At 21.0% G+C, this 16,943-nt stretch overlaps 2 protein-coding genes across 2 annotated transcripts; one reads left to right on the forward strand and one right to left on the reverse strand.

Annotated features, from left to right (window-relative positions):
* Positions 1-236: 236 nt before the first annotated feature.
* Not11 (CCR4-NOT transcription complex subunit 11) lies at positions 237-2,873 on the reverse strand. The gene has a single exon (XM_003697072.4). The coding sequence runs from the start codon at positions 2,598-2,600 to the stop codon at positions 1,236-1,238; it is 1,365 nt and encodes a 454-aa protein (XP_003697120.1). The 5' UTR covers positions 2,601-2,873; the 3' UTR covers positions 237-1,235.
* Positions 2,874-4,588: 1,715 nt separating this feature from the next.
* On the forward strand, positions 4,589-15,760 carry LOC100864564 (uncharacterized). Its single transcript, XM_003697068.4, has 4 exons — positions 4,589-5,058; positions 10,793-11,037; positions 11,882-12,032; positions 12,745-15,760. Exons 1-4 carry the CDS (start codon positions 4,926-4,928, stop codon positions 15,582-15,584), a joined length of 3,369 nt encoding a protein of 1,122 aa, XP_003697116.2. The 5' UTR covers positions 4,589-4,925; the 3' UTR covers positions 15,585-15,760.
* The last annotated feature ends 1,183 nt before the right edge of the window (positions 15,761-16,943 follow it).

Raw genomic sequence — 16,943 nt, forward strand, 5'->3', positions numbered from 1 at the left:
ACAAATAATTTTATTTAAAAATAAAATATTGAAGAAATTAAAATTTAATTTAATTTAAATGATAAAGAAAAATTCTTCGAATACTATATGGATATTGAAAATTATCAAATTTTATGTTTTTATTTAACTAAAAATTATTATGATGTTTTTCATTTAAAAATTGAAAAAAATAAAGATAAAGATTTCACTTAAACTAAAATAAAAATGGATAAATAAAAAAAATTTTAAATGAAATCTTAATTGTATAAGATTTTATTATTTATTTTTATATTACTTACATCCCTAATTTTGATAAATTTAAATACGAAAAATAACGATAATATATAAAAATTTACAAATTTGTTTACAACTAAAATTATGCACACATATTATAACCTATTTTTATAAGATTTAAAATTTATTATAAATATATTTATAATTTTTTTTCATATATATCTAAATTTAAACTATCATTTTTATTATTTTTTTAATATTGTTCTATTTTTTATCATAAAATCATACTATTAATTTAATATGATTATCTTAAATTTCTAATATTGTATTTATACAATATCAGTTAATATTTTATAATAAACAATTATTATAAAAAAAATATTTCAATTTTTATATTGAGAATATAAAAAGTATCATTTATTTATTTTTTGTAGTTTTGAAATACAAAATGTATAGTATGTAAAGATACATCTATATAGTATCTTATTATAGAGAAACAAACATACAAAAGCATTATAAAATGTTTCAAAATACTTGTAACAAAAAATATTTGATATCTGAGTATCAATAATAATCTGTTTTATTTTTTCCTAAGAACAATTTTTACAATTTATTACTAGAAAATAACTTACATTATTTTTTAAGACATATATATTATATTATACCTACAATAATAGTGTACATATATTTCATTTAGTTTTAACAAAAATTGTGACACATAAATAAATATACTTTATGTATATTATTATAAAAACATTTCTTTTTTTGGTTCTTTGAATGAAATTATCATGTTAATATTTTAATAATTAATCGAAAATAAATGAATTAGCCAATAATTTATTCATATTATTAAAATTATATATAAAACTTTACTAAGTTTATAATCATCATTTTCAAAAAAGTACTGTGAAATTGTATCTACATCTTAGTTCGTTGTAATTTAATTAATCAAAAAAAATATTTAAAAATTTTAATAAATTTATTAATTTCCTATCAGATATTTGAAAAATATGTTAATTATATTAACACATATCCAATTTATTGTTAGTATTTGGTGCATTTAATCCACCAATATCACCAGATTCAAGTTGTTTAAGCAGACGGAAAAGAGCCGCAGCTTCCCTAATGCGACTAAATTCTATACAAAAGGCTTGCACTTCAATGAAAAGTTCCTTGACATTTATAATTTTGTTCCTAATTAAGGATTGCAAAAAAACACAAACTAAACGTACTAAACGGTTTTGCATATAACGATCTTTTATAGTTTCACAAGTAGAAATACAGTTACTGATATATAAATGAACAAATTCTGTAGGTAAATCAACAGTAGTGGTCAATCTATTAACAACTTCCATTGAATGAAGTGACATCTCCATATTTACCAAAACACTAAAATATTCTGTTATCTGACTTGATTGCATGAGTTTTAACAAAACTTCAATTGCAATCAAAGGGTTATTCTCCACCAAATCTGGTAATTTTCCTGGAGTAAGTCCAATGTGATATACTAATTTTGGATCTCTATCTAATTCATTAACAAGATGCTGTTGTTGTTGTAATGTCAGTACACTTTTAAAAGCTTTACCCATCAATCTACGAGCTTCTGCACCAGCACAATTTGAAACACACATATTAGTGTCATATTCAATTGTAAACTGAGAAGGTTCTGTGACATTAAACCATGGTAATTCATCAACTGAGCGATAAAGAGGAGGTGCTAATCTTAAAAATTCAGGTTGATAACTTTGACTGCATAATGGTGGATCATTAACAATTAAAATTTCTGTCATATTTTTTGTTGCATTTTTATCAATCTCTGTTATTTTGGAATGGTCCATATCAGGTAAAATTACAGGATGTCCACATTTAGCAATAGAAGGTAATTCTGAATGATGTTCTGCTAATTGTACTTGTAAATTACTTAAATCAACAGGTGGTACAGAAACAAAATATAATTCATCCACAATTTGTCTTGGAGTTTTCTTTAAAATATCCTTTTGGTTATATCCCAATAAATTTACTAAAAGATTTTTCTCACATTGTGATAAAACTGGTATATGTCCTGAAAAATTAGTCTTTGGTACTCCATTATTTGTATCTTCTTGTGATTTTAAAACCTGAACAAAAACAGGTGCAAAAGGTGTTGAGGCCAGTGTTTCTCCTCTATAAAGATCGAATAATAATGCCACTGCTATTATACGTTGCACATTTTTTGGCAACAAATCTATATGTTGTAAAAGGAGAACCAATGTCATTCCTACTTTGAATCGAACTTCTTTTGGAAATACTTGATGTAATTGATTACAAAGATTTTCCAAACTTGTATCCAAATTTTCTTCCTCTAGGATATCCAATAATTTCGTTAAATCTTTCGGAGTAAGAGTCATGATGCTAAGTAACAAATAGAATTAGGTTATAGCACCTCGTTTATGTTTCTTTTTCACGATTATATTCATGAATATCGTAATACAAATATGATAATCCGTCCTTAAAATTAATAATTACATATGACATATTAACTTGCAGCGTTTTAATATAGATAAATTTAATTTTATTACATTTTATAGTTGTTACTTTACAGGTTATGACTAGAATGCGAATAGACTCAATTATCATACAACTCAACTGAAGATAGTGAACCATTTCATTGCAATATGGAATCGATTACTATAAAGTTTCAGAAAAAAGAGTTGAAACACAATGTAACAATATGAAACTACTTTAGCGCTATCTATTTTAGTATTTCTGATATATATTTCGCGCTAATTTTAAAATTTCTTTTTCACTATTAACATTTATTTTATAAAGATATTTATTACATTTATTATAAATTACAGATTAAAAAGTTATTTCAACTTTTATAATTTTTAAAATTATATTAAAATTCTATTCAATATATATTTCGAGAAGCTTTATATTTTTATTTGTTACTTTTATATATTATGAATTTTATTTTTACATATTAATTTTAATTATATTGAAAATTATTATATTACAAATAAATTAATTAATTTACGAATATAAACAAATATACTATATTAATAAATAATATAAAAATTATTATTTGCATAAAAAATACTATAAGAATTATTTTTTAAAAAAAATATTAATGTAACTTCAATTGCTATATATTTTTTACTAATTGTTAATTTTTATTATTATATATATTATTATATTTTTATTATTATTTTTGACTATAATTTATATAAATATATATAATAATATATATAAATATACACATATAATTTATTACTAAAAATTATTTTTTAAAATATTTTATAAAATGTCTAAAATTTTACATATAAATATTTTTTTATTTTATATATTATTGACTTTCTTTATTGATTATTGATTTAATGATTTAAGCAAATATTATATCTGTTTTTAAAAATGATAAATTATTGTAAGCAATATTTATGATTTTTAAATATATACATAAATATGTTATTTATATGTTATATATAGATGTAATTATTTTTTTAATTATATCTAGATATATTTTATATATTATATATATTTATTTATATGAATCTCAAATATATACATATGTTTTGAATTTGACAAAATATTTAATATTTCAAATTAGAAATTTACAAGAAAAAATAAAATAAATAATAAATTTTTATTAGATTATAATTTATGATTTATATTTTAAAATTTAGGTATAGAAATTAGTTTCTAATTTAAATTAGAAAGAATTATGTAGAAAACGGCATATTATAACACGCTCGAAATAATTAGATTTTCTAAGTCTATATATATATTTTTAATCATTAATAATTCATACAAATTATTTAATAATTTTAAAAAATTTTTTAAATTTTGAATACATTTGATGTTTGTAATAATTTTTAAACGATGATTTTTCTTATTTTTTTAATTTTCTTAAAAATTATTATATATAATAAAAAATATAATTAACTGTAATCTTTGCATAAAATCTAAATGATAAGTACCAATTAATAAATTAATAATTACATCTTATTTATTAATTTAATATTATCTATATATATATATATATATATTGATAACTTGCCTAATTAATATGTGAATTATTATTACTTTTTTAAGTACTTTTATAAAACTTAATATTATTAACCGATATATTATTATTTAAAATTTCTACATTATTCGTTATGTGATTTGTTTTGGTAGCGGCTTTTCTACTTTGTAAAAATCAATCCATATAGGAATTATTTCTTTATACGCCTACAGCTTACATTCATATAGTGCTTCTAGGCTAGGTATCAGAAAATACGGTCAACTCTGAAACGGTGAAGGAATGCCAGAATCCCCCACTGTTCTCGCATACTCGTTCCACTCCTACCCCCGGCCCTCTGTAAATTGTGCAGAGATGGAATCCCCACTTCATAGGCAGAAGCACCTGTTGCGCAGCTACCTGTTTTACTCGATCCATGGGTCTGTTCTCTCTTTTCTGTTTCTCTTACTGCTTCTCTTTCTCTTTCTCTTTAGTATCGTGCACGGTGTCACGACAGTAGGACGGTTTTCGATCTTAGTACTGATTCTTCGGTAAAGGGCAACGACTCGCGAAGTGAAAATAATGTCTCCTTATGCACTTCAAACGGAGACACGGTGAACAGTGTGAACTAATTTATTTAAAGGTTTAGAACGGATATTTATTAAAAAAAAACGTGAGTACGTTTGCAGCAAGTACGTTGGAAATGCATCGAAGGAGAGTTTAAGAAGGAGCAATGGAGGACGAGCCACGGGATACCTGTTTCGGGGCAGGAAATGTGGCAGGGGCTGTGATCGGTACTTTCCTTACAACGATTCTCCTGCTGTTGATTGCTGCGCTTCTTTACAGACAGTGGCGTAGGCACAAGGGTAAGTTTTGGCATTTTCCCATAAATATTCAAATCATATCAACTGCCGGTAATAGTCTGTCGGCAAGATTTGTAATGACAGATCATGGTTTACATTCATGCTTTTACATATATTTGTTTGAGTGCTAAGTTTGCGTTGAGTTGAAACTATTACAACATCATTCTTGCGACAACTAATTTTCTGATATTTAATAGTGTTTTATCATTGAATTTTATCATCGAGGACAACAATTTATCGATTTGCTGTTGTGCTATTATTGCACCAGGCGTATGTAAACTCAATGGAATTTGTTGCACAATGTATCGGAATTTATTCCTACACGTTACTTCTTTGCAACTTCTTTGGAAACATATCAAATGCGTGATGTAAAAAACTCCACCCTAGCGCACAAAACAATAGATAATTGTATGTCTATTTTTTAATCGATTGAAAATTGAATAATTTGAACAATTAAGTCTATTGAGCAACATAATTAGCAACATAATTATATAACTAATTAGCATATTTCATTAAATGAACTTTATAAAATATTCTAGAATATAACTTAAAAAATATTATATCATTGAAGATGTAAAAAGAAAAATTAAAATGGTTTATAATATATATCAGTTGAATTTTCATAAAAATTTTAGATGAATATGTAAAAATCATGAAAAATACATATATATTAATATAAAAAATAATTGTAAAAAAATATTCTTGATCATTTCATAAATTTTGTTAATGTGTTGCATGTTACAAATCTTTTCGCTATTGCGTCGCAATTGATGGGTATATTCACGCAAAAGATAGACCTTGGAATGCCTACTCGAAAGACACAATGGGTCACGAAAGTCTCTCTAGCTCGATATATTGGAATTTCTATTTAATAAAATAATATTTATAGATTATTTTAATTTATGGATTAGAGTATAAAATGTTTTTTATGAAAAATATTCCTTTGAAATTATTTTTAAAATTGACTTATTTGTTGTCATTAATGAAATGTATTACATATGGAACACTTAACGACTTAGATATTATTACTATTAGATATTATTTTTAATAAAAAAAATCTATAAATATATAAATTTTTGTTAATTCAAAAATGCGAATTTTTTTTAAATTTGTATGTATATTTTTCTTTTTCTTTTTTTTTTTTCTTTTTTTTTATTTTTAGAAGTTATCTAGAAATAAAGAGCTAAAAGAAACACTTATATAATGATCATACTGCCTAGCATAAATTTAAATTGCAGATATGTACAATTTAAATTTGTAGATATGAGATACAAAAGTGAATAAGTTTAAATTGTACAATTAGAAATAAAATTTTAATATTTTATATTCAAATATCCTGTTTAATATTTAAATTTTATTTTTTATGATTATTTTTTATATTTATATAATATATATGATATTATTTCTTATGTTTTTCATAAAAATTTATTAGTTCATAGAAAAAGATTCGATAAAAAATAAAAGTACAATAAAATATTGCTTTAAATCAAATTAAATAAAATTGAAATAATTATTATATATTAATAATCAATATTTTATTTATTATTAATATTTTATTATATATTTAATTATAACACATTTTAAATTCTTTTGAGGTATAATATATAATAAGAATTTTATTAATTATGTAATAATCTACAATTTTTTTTTAGATTAAAATTTGTTTAACAAATAACTATTTCTTTCATGATTAGAATAATAAAATGATTAACTACAAATTTATCTTTATGATTGTATAATCATGATTACTTGATGAAGTAAAATAGTCTTTCTAAATTCCTATTCATTGTTAATGGAAGTTCAAAAATTGATTATATTTGAATTAATTGATATTTTTTGAAATTAATTTATAAAAATAATTCATTAAAATAAATAAAATTCGGTAAATATTTATTTAACATAAATAATTATAAATGTTATTGCTAAATTAAAAAAATATTAAAATTAATAACATTATATAATTACTTTATATAAATAAAAATAATATCTAATAAGATAAAAAATAATATATCTAATAAATATATGTATAATTACATATTATTATATATACGTAAAATAAAAAAATATCTAAACAATATAAATTATAATAATCTAAATTAATAATAGTAAATATTATTGATAAATAAATAAAAATGTTAAAACTAATAACACCATATAATAGCACCGTTAAAAATAATCTTACTAAGCATATCGAATTACATTATATCAGATAAATGGAACCTGAGATAATTGAAACACTGATCATATAAGTATTCTATTATAATTGAAAACATATGATATATCGGATATAAGTAATTAATCTAACAACAAATATTTATTATGTATCTGTATATAGTATCAATCAAATATATAATATATAAATATGCTAAAACAAATATAATATAAGTATAAACACGTATTTTTTCAAAATGTTACGTGAATATTAACATTTTTTGTTAATTAAATAATTAAAAAATTATTATCTTATAAAATGGAAAATATATAAATAACAAATGATGAGAAAGTAAATAATGATAAAATAATAATATTTTAAAGTATTAAAATGTTTTCAATGCTTAAATTCTTGTAAGCATTTATTAGAGGTTATTAGAAATTTATTGTTAAAGAATATTTATATATATATATATATATATATTATCTATAATAATAGATTGAAATTTATTGTTTATATATATATATTATATATATAGTGTTTTATGTACTTTACATATATTCTATTTATTCTACTATACATATATTATATTTTTGTTATAAATTATAACAATTTAATTTGCTTTAAATCTCTTAACTGATAAAATCATGAAAACATTTGAATAAAAACGAAATTTATCAATTGTGATAAACTAGTCTATTGAAATTAATGTACTGAAAAATTTATTATACATTTAAATTTTATTTATACAATAATTTTTTATTGTTTTAAATATTTAATTCAATGTAGAATACAATTTATTTTGGAACTTAATAATTTTTAATTTAATTTAATTTAATAAATAAAATAATATTAAAATAATTAAAATTAAATTAAAATTAAATATTTGCATAATAGATATATATACTTTGAAAAAATCAGAATAAAATACAAAATAATTTTTAATATGTATGCAAACATACAATATGCATGAATATGCTAAACATAATTAACAAGGATAAATCTTATAAATAAATAGCTGATCATTTCTAATATAATTTACAAAATTTTAAATATCATTTTTAAAATTTAAATCAATGATACATTTTGTATATAAATTATACAATGTATATTGTAATTTTTCTATATTATATAATTCATTCCTTGCGTAAATACATTTATCTAAACATAAACCGATGTATAATATTAATTCGTACATATACAATAATGCAATAAATGAATATTTATAATATACCGTTTATATAAGGCTCATATACTCATATTTCAGTGTTTTTCTATTGGAATCCAGTTTTCTTAATGTTTATTAAGATGCATTTACATATATTATAATGAATAAATATAAGTAAGTAAGCAAGTTAAATATTTTAAGCATTATTAACCAGCAGCAATAATTACGATATTGGATAAAATATCACAAACTATGATATTGAATATAACTATTAAAAATCATATTCATTATATATAATAATAATTAAAATTAATTTTTTATTATTATATATAAAAAAAATCAGAAATATATATATAATAATATTTAATAAAATCGAGAAGTATTTAATAAAATTGTTTAATATTAAATATAATTTTAAATTTTTTGAATATACAAAAATACTACAGATCAAAAGTTTTAAATCATTAATATATTCCATGAAATTCAAGAATTTGAAAAATAGAATATTGTTAGCACAAAAATGTTAAAATAAATTACACTTTTGATATTTATGATTAATTACACTTTAAATTAATAACAAATATTAACGAATATATAACGGATTTAGAGATAAATAAAATTAATTAATAAAATGTTATCTTTATAAATATAACAGATTTTAACCTAACAAATTCTACAAGATTGAGTTTCTAAATACATAAATAAATAATTGATTTAATTCAATAATATATATATTGAATATTTTTTTAAAGATTCAAAGAAAAAATGGAGGAAAAAAAAATTTTAGATCTTCTACAGAAAATATTTATCCAATGTAGATATTTTTCTATTAAATTCATTTAAAATGTTAATATAATATATATAATTTTTTTTTCTTATATGAGATAAAATTCGTACCTATTATTAAGTTTGAAAATCACATAGAAGTTTTCTTGAATTCAAAAGTATCTTATAATTCTTTAATTTAATTAATGTTAATAATTAAAATGCTTGAAAATGTAATTTTTTTTATTTTTAAATTTATCTTATTTTGATGTGAAAAATTATTTCTTAAATTTTTGAACACTATATAATTTTTATTGTATATTCAAATTGCATAATTAATAATAATTTTTCAATAATTTCTTATCTTTTCAAAATAATTTATTTTTTATATTCAAATTTTACATTTTTTAGTTAATATTTTCCTATTTCAAATATTAAAGTAAAAGAAATTTTAAATATAAATTAATGATATATATATAAGTTATATGATAATTATATAAGTTATCATGTAAGTTAATATTAATTAACATTATATATATAAATTAATAATATATAAATATAATATATAAGTTATATTATTTTATAATTATCCTATTATTAATAATTATTAATAATGCTTTTTTCTCGTTTTAATCAATACTAATTTTTTTATTTTTAGAAAATTTGAAAAAAAAATTTAATAATTCCATATAGATATATCTATAAATATAATATTTTTAAAAAAATTTTAAAACGTTAAATTAAAAAAAAATTGAATTACAAAATTTAATTATTAAATTTTTTATAATTTTTAGATTAGTTATTTTTTTTTATTAATATTTTTTTGTTTATTTTTTTGCAACTTGAAACGAAAATATGATCAGTTAAAACATGATATAATATGATATTTACAAGAAAATGATTTAGAAGATAGAATAATTTACCATTTTTATAATTAAAATTTTGCATATAAAAAATATTATTATTTGTAATCATAAAAAAAATTAAAATAATTTTAATAATTACAATTATCAATTAATTAAATTAAATTAATAATTAATTTAAAATCATAAATGATTAATAATTTTGAATTTTTTCTTTATTTAAAAAATTTATTTTTATGTAAATATTTACTTAATTTTAAAAAATATATTTTTTAAATAATTTACATCTAATGGAATTTAATGATTATACATAATAATTAAAATTGATAAATACATTACATATAACATTATATCTGATATTATTTTATAAATATATTATATATATATTTATAATTAATAAAGAATATGATTTGTAATTTCCTATTATTGATAAAATATATTAAATGTTTATATTAATAATTAAATATTCATTTAGCAATTTTCTGAAATAATGTTATATTGCGTTAAATATATATATGAATAAATAATTAACAGTTCTGTCTTCGTCACACTATCTTCTCACTTTATCTCCGTTCTCCTTCATCTAACATAAATTTAAATTGTTTATAAATTATTTATAAAGATTCAATTGATACTTTTCTATATTAATTTTTGTTTTGAATTTTTTTAGAATCGATTTTGCAAAGATATTTCAGAAATATATTAACATCCTGTATATGTGAATGTTGATAAAAAAAAATTATTTAATTTTATAATATTGTTATAATATTATTGAATAAATATTTATAGGAAAACACTTAGTATTGGTGACAGATCCAGAAATCGTCGAAGAAGCCTATGCCTTTGATAATCCTTGTTTCAAAGATGTTACAATATCGTCCAATAATCGAAATCGAGAGACAGCAATATCTTTAACACCTGGGGATACTCCAGGTAAAGATTCTACACGATGGTCTACCTCTTGGACATCTTTAGGGTTAGGTTCAACTAACCGCAATGATAAACGGAAAACCCTCGACGATTCTTGCCTTGGAGTAAGTTTTATCTTTTTTTTTTTCCTTTTATCTTATGATGTGATATGGAAAGTATATACAAAATACTTGTTCGTATTTGTAATATCTTTGATATTAAAATCATTCATAAAAAGCAACTTTTGTAAATATAAGGGAATTATTTATTTTAATTTAATTTATTTAATAATGTATAAGATATTTTTAAACAAGAAGATTTAACTTATTGTAGATAAAATCTACTATTTTATTTGTAAAAGTAATTTTTTTTTATAGAAATTATTATTATTTTTTTAATACACAAAAACGAAAAAATATGAACAAATATTCTAGTATATCAAATTAAATTACAACAACAAACAATATCAATATATAAAAAAATATAAAAAGGAATTTTTTCTTCTTTTTGAAATTTATTCTTTTTTTTAATAAATAAAGAAAAAAATTTTATTTTAATAAATATATGGTAATTAACATTTATATTTCGTTTTGATATTCCAAACATCGAAGCTATTGTGCATGGCCAAATTTAGATACATGTACAGTTAATCTAGCCATGTTTGATATGTGCCCTTATGCTTCTTGACAAAGAGGAAGTCGGCAGTATATGAGTCGAATTACAAAATTAATTTTTACAAATGAGTATTACGAGTATGAAGTGATAATTTTTTAAATATAATACAATAAAATTAAAGCATTTTTCATCCTTTCAAAGGATATCGATTATTTAAAATAGAGAAAATATAAAGAATATAAAAAAACTATTTAATATAATATTTTAATATAACATAATCTAAAAAAAAATAATTAATAGCATAATATATTATCTATATTTTCTTTTCAAACAATTAATAATTTCTTTTCTCAGCCGAAAGCAACAAGAATTAATGTAGTTAGTTTGAAAAGTCGAGATTTCACAGGACTAGGATTTAATATTTGTGGCAACATGAGAGAAGGAATCTTTGTTAAAGATCTCCTACATCGTGGGCCAGCATCGGAATCTGGTCGAATACATCCAGGTTAGTAATTATTTTTATATTTGTAATCTATTTAAAATATAATCTATTTCAAAAAGATATGCATCTATTATAATTAATATAAAGAAACATTTTTTTTAACTATAACTTAATTATTAAGAATCTTAATCATTTAAATATAATTAAAAAATCATTTTTTATCGAATTATTTTTCGATAAAAATTAATGATTTAATTAATGATTAATTTAAATGTTTCAGAAATAAATAATAATTATATCTATATATTTATTAATAATTACAGCCGTGAAGAACAGAAATTAATTTATCAATGTATTAATTTTTTGTTATTTTAATAGTTAAAAGTCCTATTGTATTATTCAATTATTATGCTAATATAAATATGATTTAAAATTCTAATAATTATTACAATAAATTAAATATTAAAACGCAATAACACTATATTTATATTTTATGCTGATAAATTAAATTTACTGACTCATATTTATTTTTCTATATTTATTTGTAATATTTATTATCAATCATCGATAACTTTCGATTGATATACTTTTTCATTTTTAAACAAATAAATCTATATTAAGATATAAATGTTATTATTTTTTTAAATCATAAAATATATTGATAGTATAGTTTATCAGTATCTATTGTTTTTTTTTTTTTTATTAGATAGATATAAGTAAAAACATATAATATAAGAATTTAATTTTTATTTTTTTTCTTATTCTTGTATTCCAGGTGATCGTATAGTTAGTGTAAAAATTAGTTTTCGCAATATGGTGTATGAAGATGCTTTAACGATTTTAAGTTATGCTTCACCATATGATGTAAAACTAGAAGTAGAAAATGGAGGAATTGGATCGAAACCAACTACACTTTTGAAGAAAAGTGTTGGTCCTAGCGCAGCAAGAATTTGCCATCCTTTGTATAGGAGTCAATCGATTCCAGAACTCTCACAGTCAAAAAGTATCGCGAAGAGACTTTTTATAGTAGATCCGAATGAATCTATGAATTCTAATTATTCGACGATGAATTCAACATTAAAATCTTCGAAATCTATATCGAATAGTCAAACATTTGAAAAATCCCATGATGAATCCAAGAGCAATCACCATAAATTTGGTATCAAAGTTTTACCTTCCCTTGATGGAACTGTTCATCGTATTGAAAATCAAAATGAACATAACACGAATCTTGAAAGAAGACATTCAAAGAAACTGGGTACAGAAAAGCATTTGCCAAATATAAATAAAACTTCTTTATTTGGTGATAAAAAAGAAGAAGTTCAACGTCAACAGACTTCACAAGTATCGCAAATTACCAAAGGAAAAAATGAAATTTTTGAATCACGTAATATTGATATATTAAATAAAAGCGGTAAAGTCATTGATACATCGATTCATGTTCCATCAGAAGTACCGACAGAAGTCCATAATGCAGCTATGGCTGCTCGTAGAAATCGAAAAAATAGTTCTGAATTATTAAATAGCCCAAAAAATATAGAATCTATTGAAGCAGAGGATTCTAAAAATCAACAAAAAAATAAAAGAAAAGCTCCACTACCACCAAAAAGTAACAATTATGATGTCGAGTCTCCGAAAAAAGATTCATCATCCACAAAAATTTATGATTTAAAAAAAGAAGATGAAATTAATAGTATTACTGATTATAAAGATTCTTTATCTGATTATATAAAGAAAGTACGTGAAACAGAAAAAGTAGATTCATGTGTAGAAGAAAAAGAAGAAACTTTAATAATTGATGGGAGACATTCTGAATCTGATACAGACAGTGAAATACAAAATAGTTTTACAACTATTGAATTGAATTCTGCTGATATCACAATTCATCGGACACCTGTACCTGAAACAAATAACGACGAAGATGAAGAAGATGATGTTTATAGGAAAGCTGCAAGTTTAGGTGATTTATCAAAGTACGAATGCAAAACATCAACAACTCTTGAAAGAGCACAAAGTTTAGATATGACTGATACTGGGACGAAAAAACGTAAAGCACCTTTGCCACCAGAAGATATTAATGAATCTACTGAAGATTTAACTAAACTTGATCAAATAGATACGTTTGATAGACGATTATTAAAGAAATCAAATGAATGGGGTAATTTAGAAGATGTTGTTTGGCGTAAAAAACTAGATTCAGAAGATAAATTAAAAAAATCAAATATTAGAAAAAAAAGTAATGGCTCACTCGAACGATCTAAATCTGCCGTAGAAATTAAATTAAAAAATGAAGATTCTGAATCAAAAGAAGAAAATCCTGCAAATGATGAAACAAGTATAGAACTTTATAATCTTCCTTTGAGTAAAAGACTTACAGAAGAATTTATTCATACAGAACGAATGTTCAATCCAGATGAAGATAATTCTTTGATCAGGATTGTTAACGATGGTAATGTTATTAAAAGTCCTACACTTGAAGAAGTAGAATTACAATTTAAAAGAGAAACTTCATTACCTAGTGATTTTAATGATGATAGTATAATTCCAAATGAACAATTTTCAGATGATGATGAGAAAGTATTAAATAAAAATTTTGGAAAAGCATTGAAACATTTTGAAACATATACACAAAAGCAACAACTCTCCGATTGTTCTAAACACAATCTATTTCGTTCAAAAAATTGGAAGGAAGATAATTTATTAACAACGAATGATATAATTTCATATACTGATAATAAAGTTGATGAAGAACCAATGACAAAAATTAATATTAAAAGAGGATGTCATGCATGTGATGAAAACTGTAATCGTCATGAAACCTGTAAAAAAAAATCTTTTTCCACGAAACGATCATCTACTCCAATACCTTTGCAAGACTATTCTTCCAATTCAATAGAAGGTAATGGTTCCGATTCGATAACAATTAATGATACGGAAGAATCAAATTCAATGACGCATACATATCGATCGATATTTAAAGACAAAGAAAGTACAAATGAAAAGTCATCAATAAATTCAAAATCGCCATCAAAACGATTTTTCAATAATCAAAGAATTAATCGAGAAAATGATGAAGATGAAGATGAATACGAATTTGGTTCTGGTGTAACTATAAATAACAAAAGTTTATTTGATCGTGAGGATCGTCGTAACATTAACAATATCAGTGTTTCAAGTGGTGAAAACAGTGAAGATAGCGGGTTAGTTGGTGAATCTATGGATTATAATTCACAAGACTTCGATAATCGACCACCACTTCCAAATACGCCAATGCCACATAAAATGACTTATATTACAGAGATCAAACTTTCTGCTAATAAAGGAAAATTTCAAGAGGATGATAATGAAAACAACGAGACAGATTCCACAATGGAAAATAAGGGTAAGAAATCAGTGCAAAACGAAATTAAAACATCAAATGGAAAAACTTCTTCTAATAAAAAACCTCCTGTGCCTCCTAGAAAAACAGACATTACAAAATATAATAAAAAAGAAAGTACTGAAAAACAAGTTATTTATGTATCCGAATATAAATCTAATGAATCTAAAGAATCAGATGATTCAGATACGAATCATGAAATCAAACAATCAGATAATTGGTCCGCAGAAACATGATAAATTATTTTAAAACATAAGAAACAAAATCCGCGTAGTCACAAAAATAAATTATTAGTGAATTAGAAATCAATAATGTTCTTCGGATCTTTAATCTGTAATCTTCAATTGTATTTTTTGCATTATAATTTAAATTAAAATAATAAATTAAAAAAGGAACTTTTAGATATTGCAAATTATTAGCAATTTTTTTCTACTAACCGTTTTTTTAGTATATTTTTTTTGTTAGTGTATTATAACTAAAAAATAATTAGAATATACTGTACTTAAAAGTTTTTCACGCAAAAAAATCAAATTTCGGTCGTTATACGTAATATATGTATGTATGTATGTATTTGTGCTCATCCTTAACAGATCTGCTTTTAAACTAGTCGAAAAAATTTAAGTTATCTAAGTTTCTTCGATACTGTGAAAAGACTGGTACTTATTTAAAAACAATGTTTATTATACAACAAACTTCTTATTTTAAAAATGATTATAATTAGAATTTGTATTATGTAAAAATGCATTTGTATAAAATAGTACAGTATTATAAAGTATCATACATATCAAAAATCGTACATAATTTGCAAATACTTTTCTAAACATTATATTTTTATTATATAAATGGTATTACAAAATTAATTCATTTATAATATCTTAAATAGTTCTGCAATTTGATATGAATTAATATCTTATATAATATGTGGTTATAAATCTATCATGAAATAAATTTTTATTAATGATATCAATATTTATTGTTAATTAATTATAGAATAGAATAACTTTAGATAGATATTATAATTTATATTACAAATATAAATGTCATATTACAAAAAATGTTGATTAAAACAAAAATACAAAGGATATAATATAAAATAAATATTCAGATTTTACAAGTAAATCTTTTGAATAATTTAAAAATTCTTATAAATTTCATTCATTAATAATTATAAATTTTATTCATAAAAATTTTATTAATTGTATATATTTATTATTATGAATAATTTACTATTAAAAATATTGCAATACGCGAAGCTATATTTGACAAATTAGTAATAATTAAAAATTAGATATAAAAAAAGTTATATCTATTAAAATTAAAATTTTATATATTTATAATTCTATATATATATATACATATATATATATATATAGAATTATAAATATATATATAGAATATATATATGTATAGAATATATATATATATATGTACATAAAAATTAAATTTATATAATAGTATATTTTACATATGAAATCAAACTTAACATAATTGTAAATTTTTAAAGTTCAAATATAAAAAATAGAAATAATGTGTTTAATATATTACTTAATATATTATGTTTTGTGTCATAATAAAAATATTAAAATAGTGTTGTT

This window comes from Apis florea, unplaced genomic scaffold, assembly GCF_048593485.1.
Source record: "Apis florea isolate Af1SG1 unplaced genomic scaffold, ASM4859348v1 contig_3078_pilon, whole genome shotgun sequence".
Lineage (NCBI taxonomy): Eukaryota > Metazoa > Arthropoda > Insecta > Hymenoptera > Apidae > Apis > Apis florea.

Coding starts and splice junctions, on each gene's coding strand:
- Not11 (XM_003697072.4), bottom strand. CDS start 2,600: ATGACTCTTACTCCGAAAGATTTAACGAAATTATTGGATATCCTAGAG.
- LOC100864564 (XM_003697068.4), top strand. CDS start 4,926: ATGGAGGACGAGCCACGGGATACCTGTTTCGGGGCAGGAAATGTGGCA. Junction 5,059..10,792: donor ACAGTGGCGTAGGCACAAGG/GTAAGTTTTGGC, acceptor AAATATTTATAG/GAAAACACTTAGTATTGGTG. Junction 11,038..11,881: donor TCGACGATTCTTGCCTTGGA/GTAAGTTTTATC, acceptor TTCTTTTCTCAG/CCGAAAGCAACAAGAATTAA.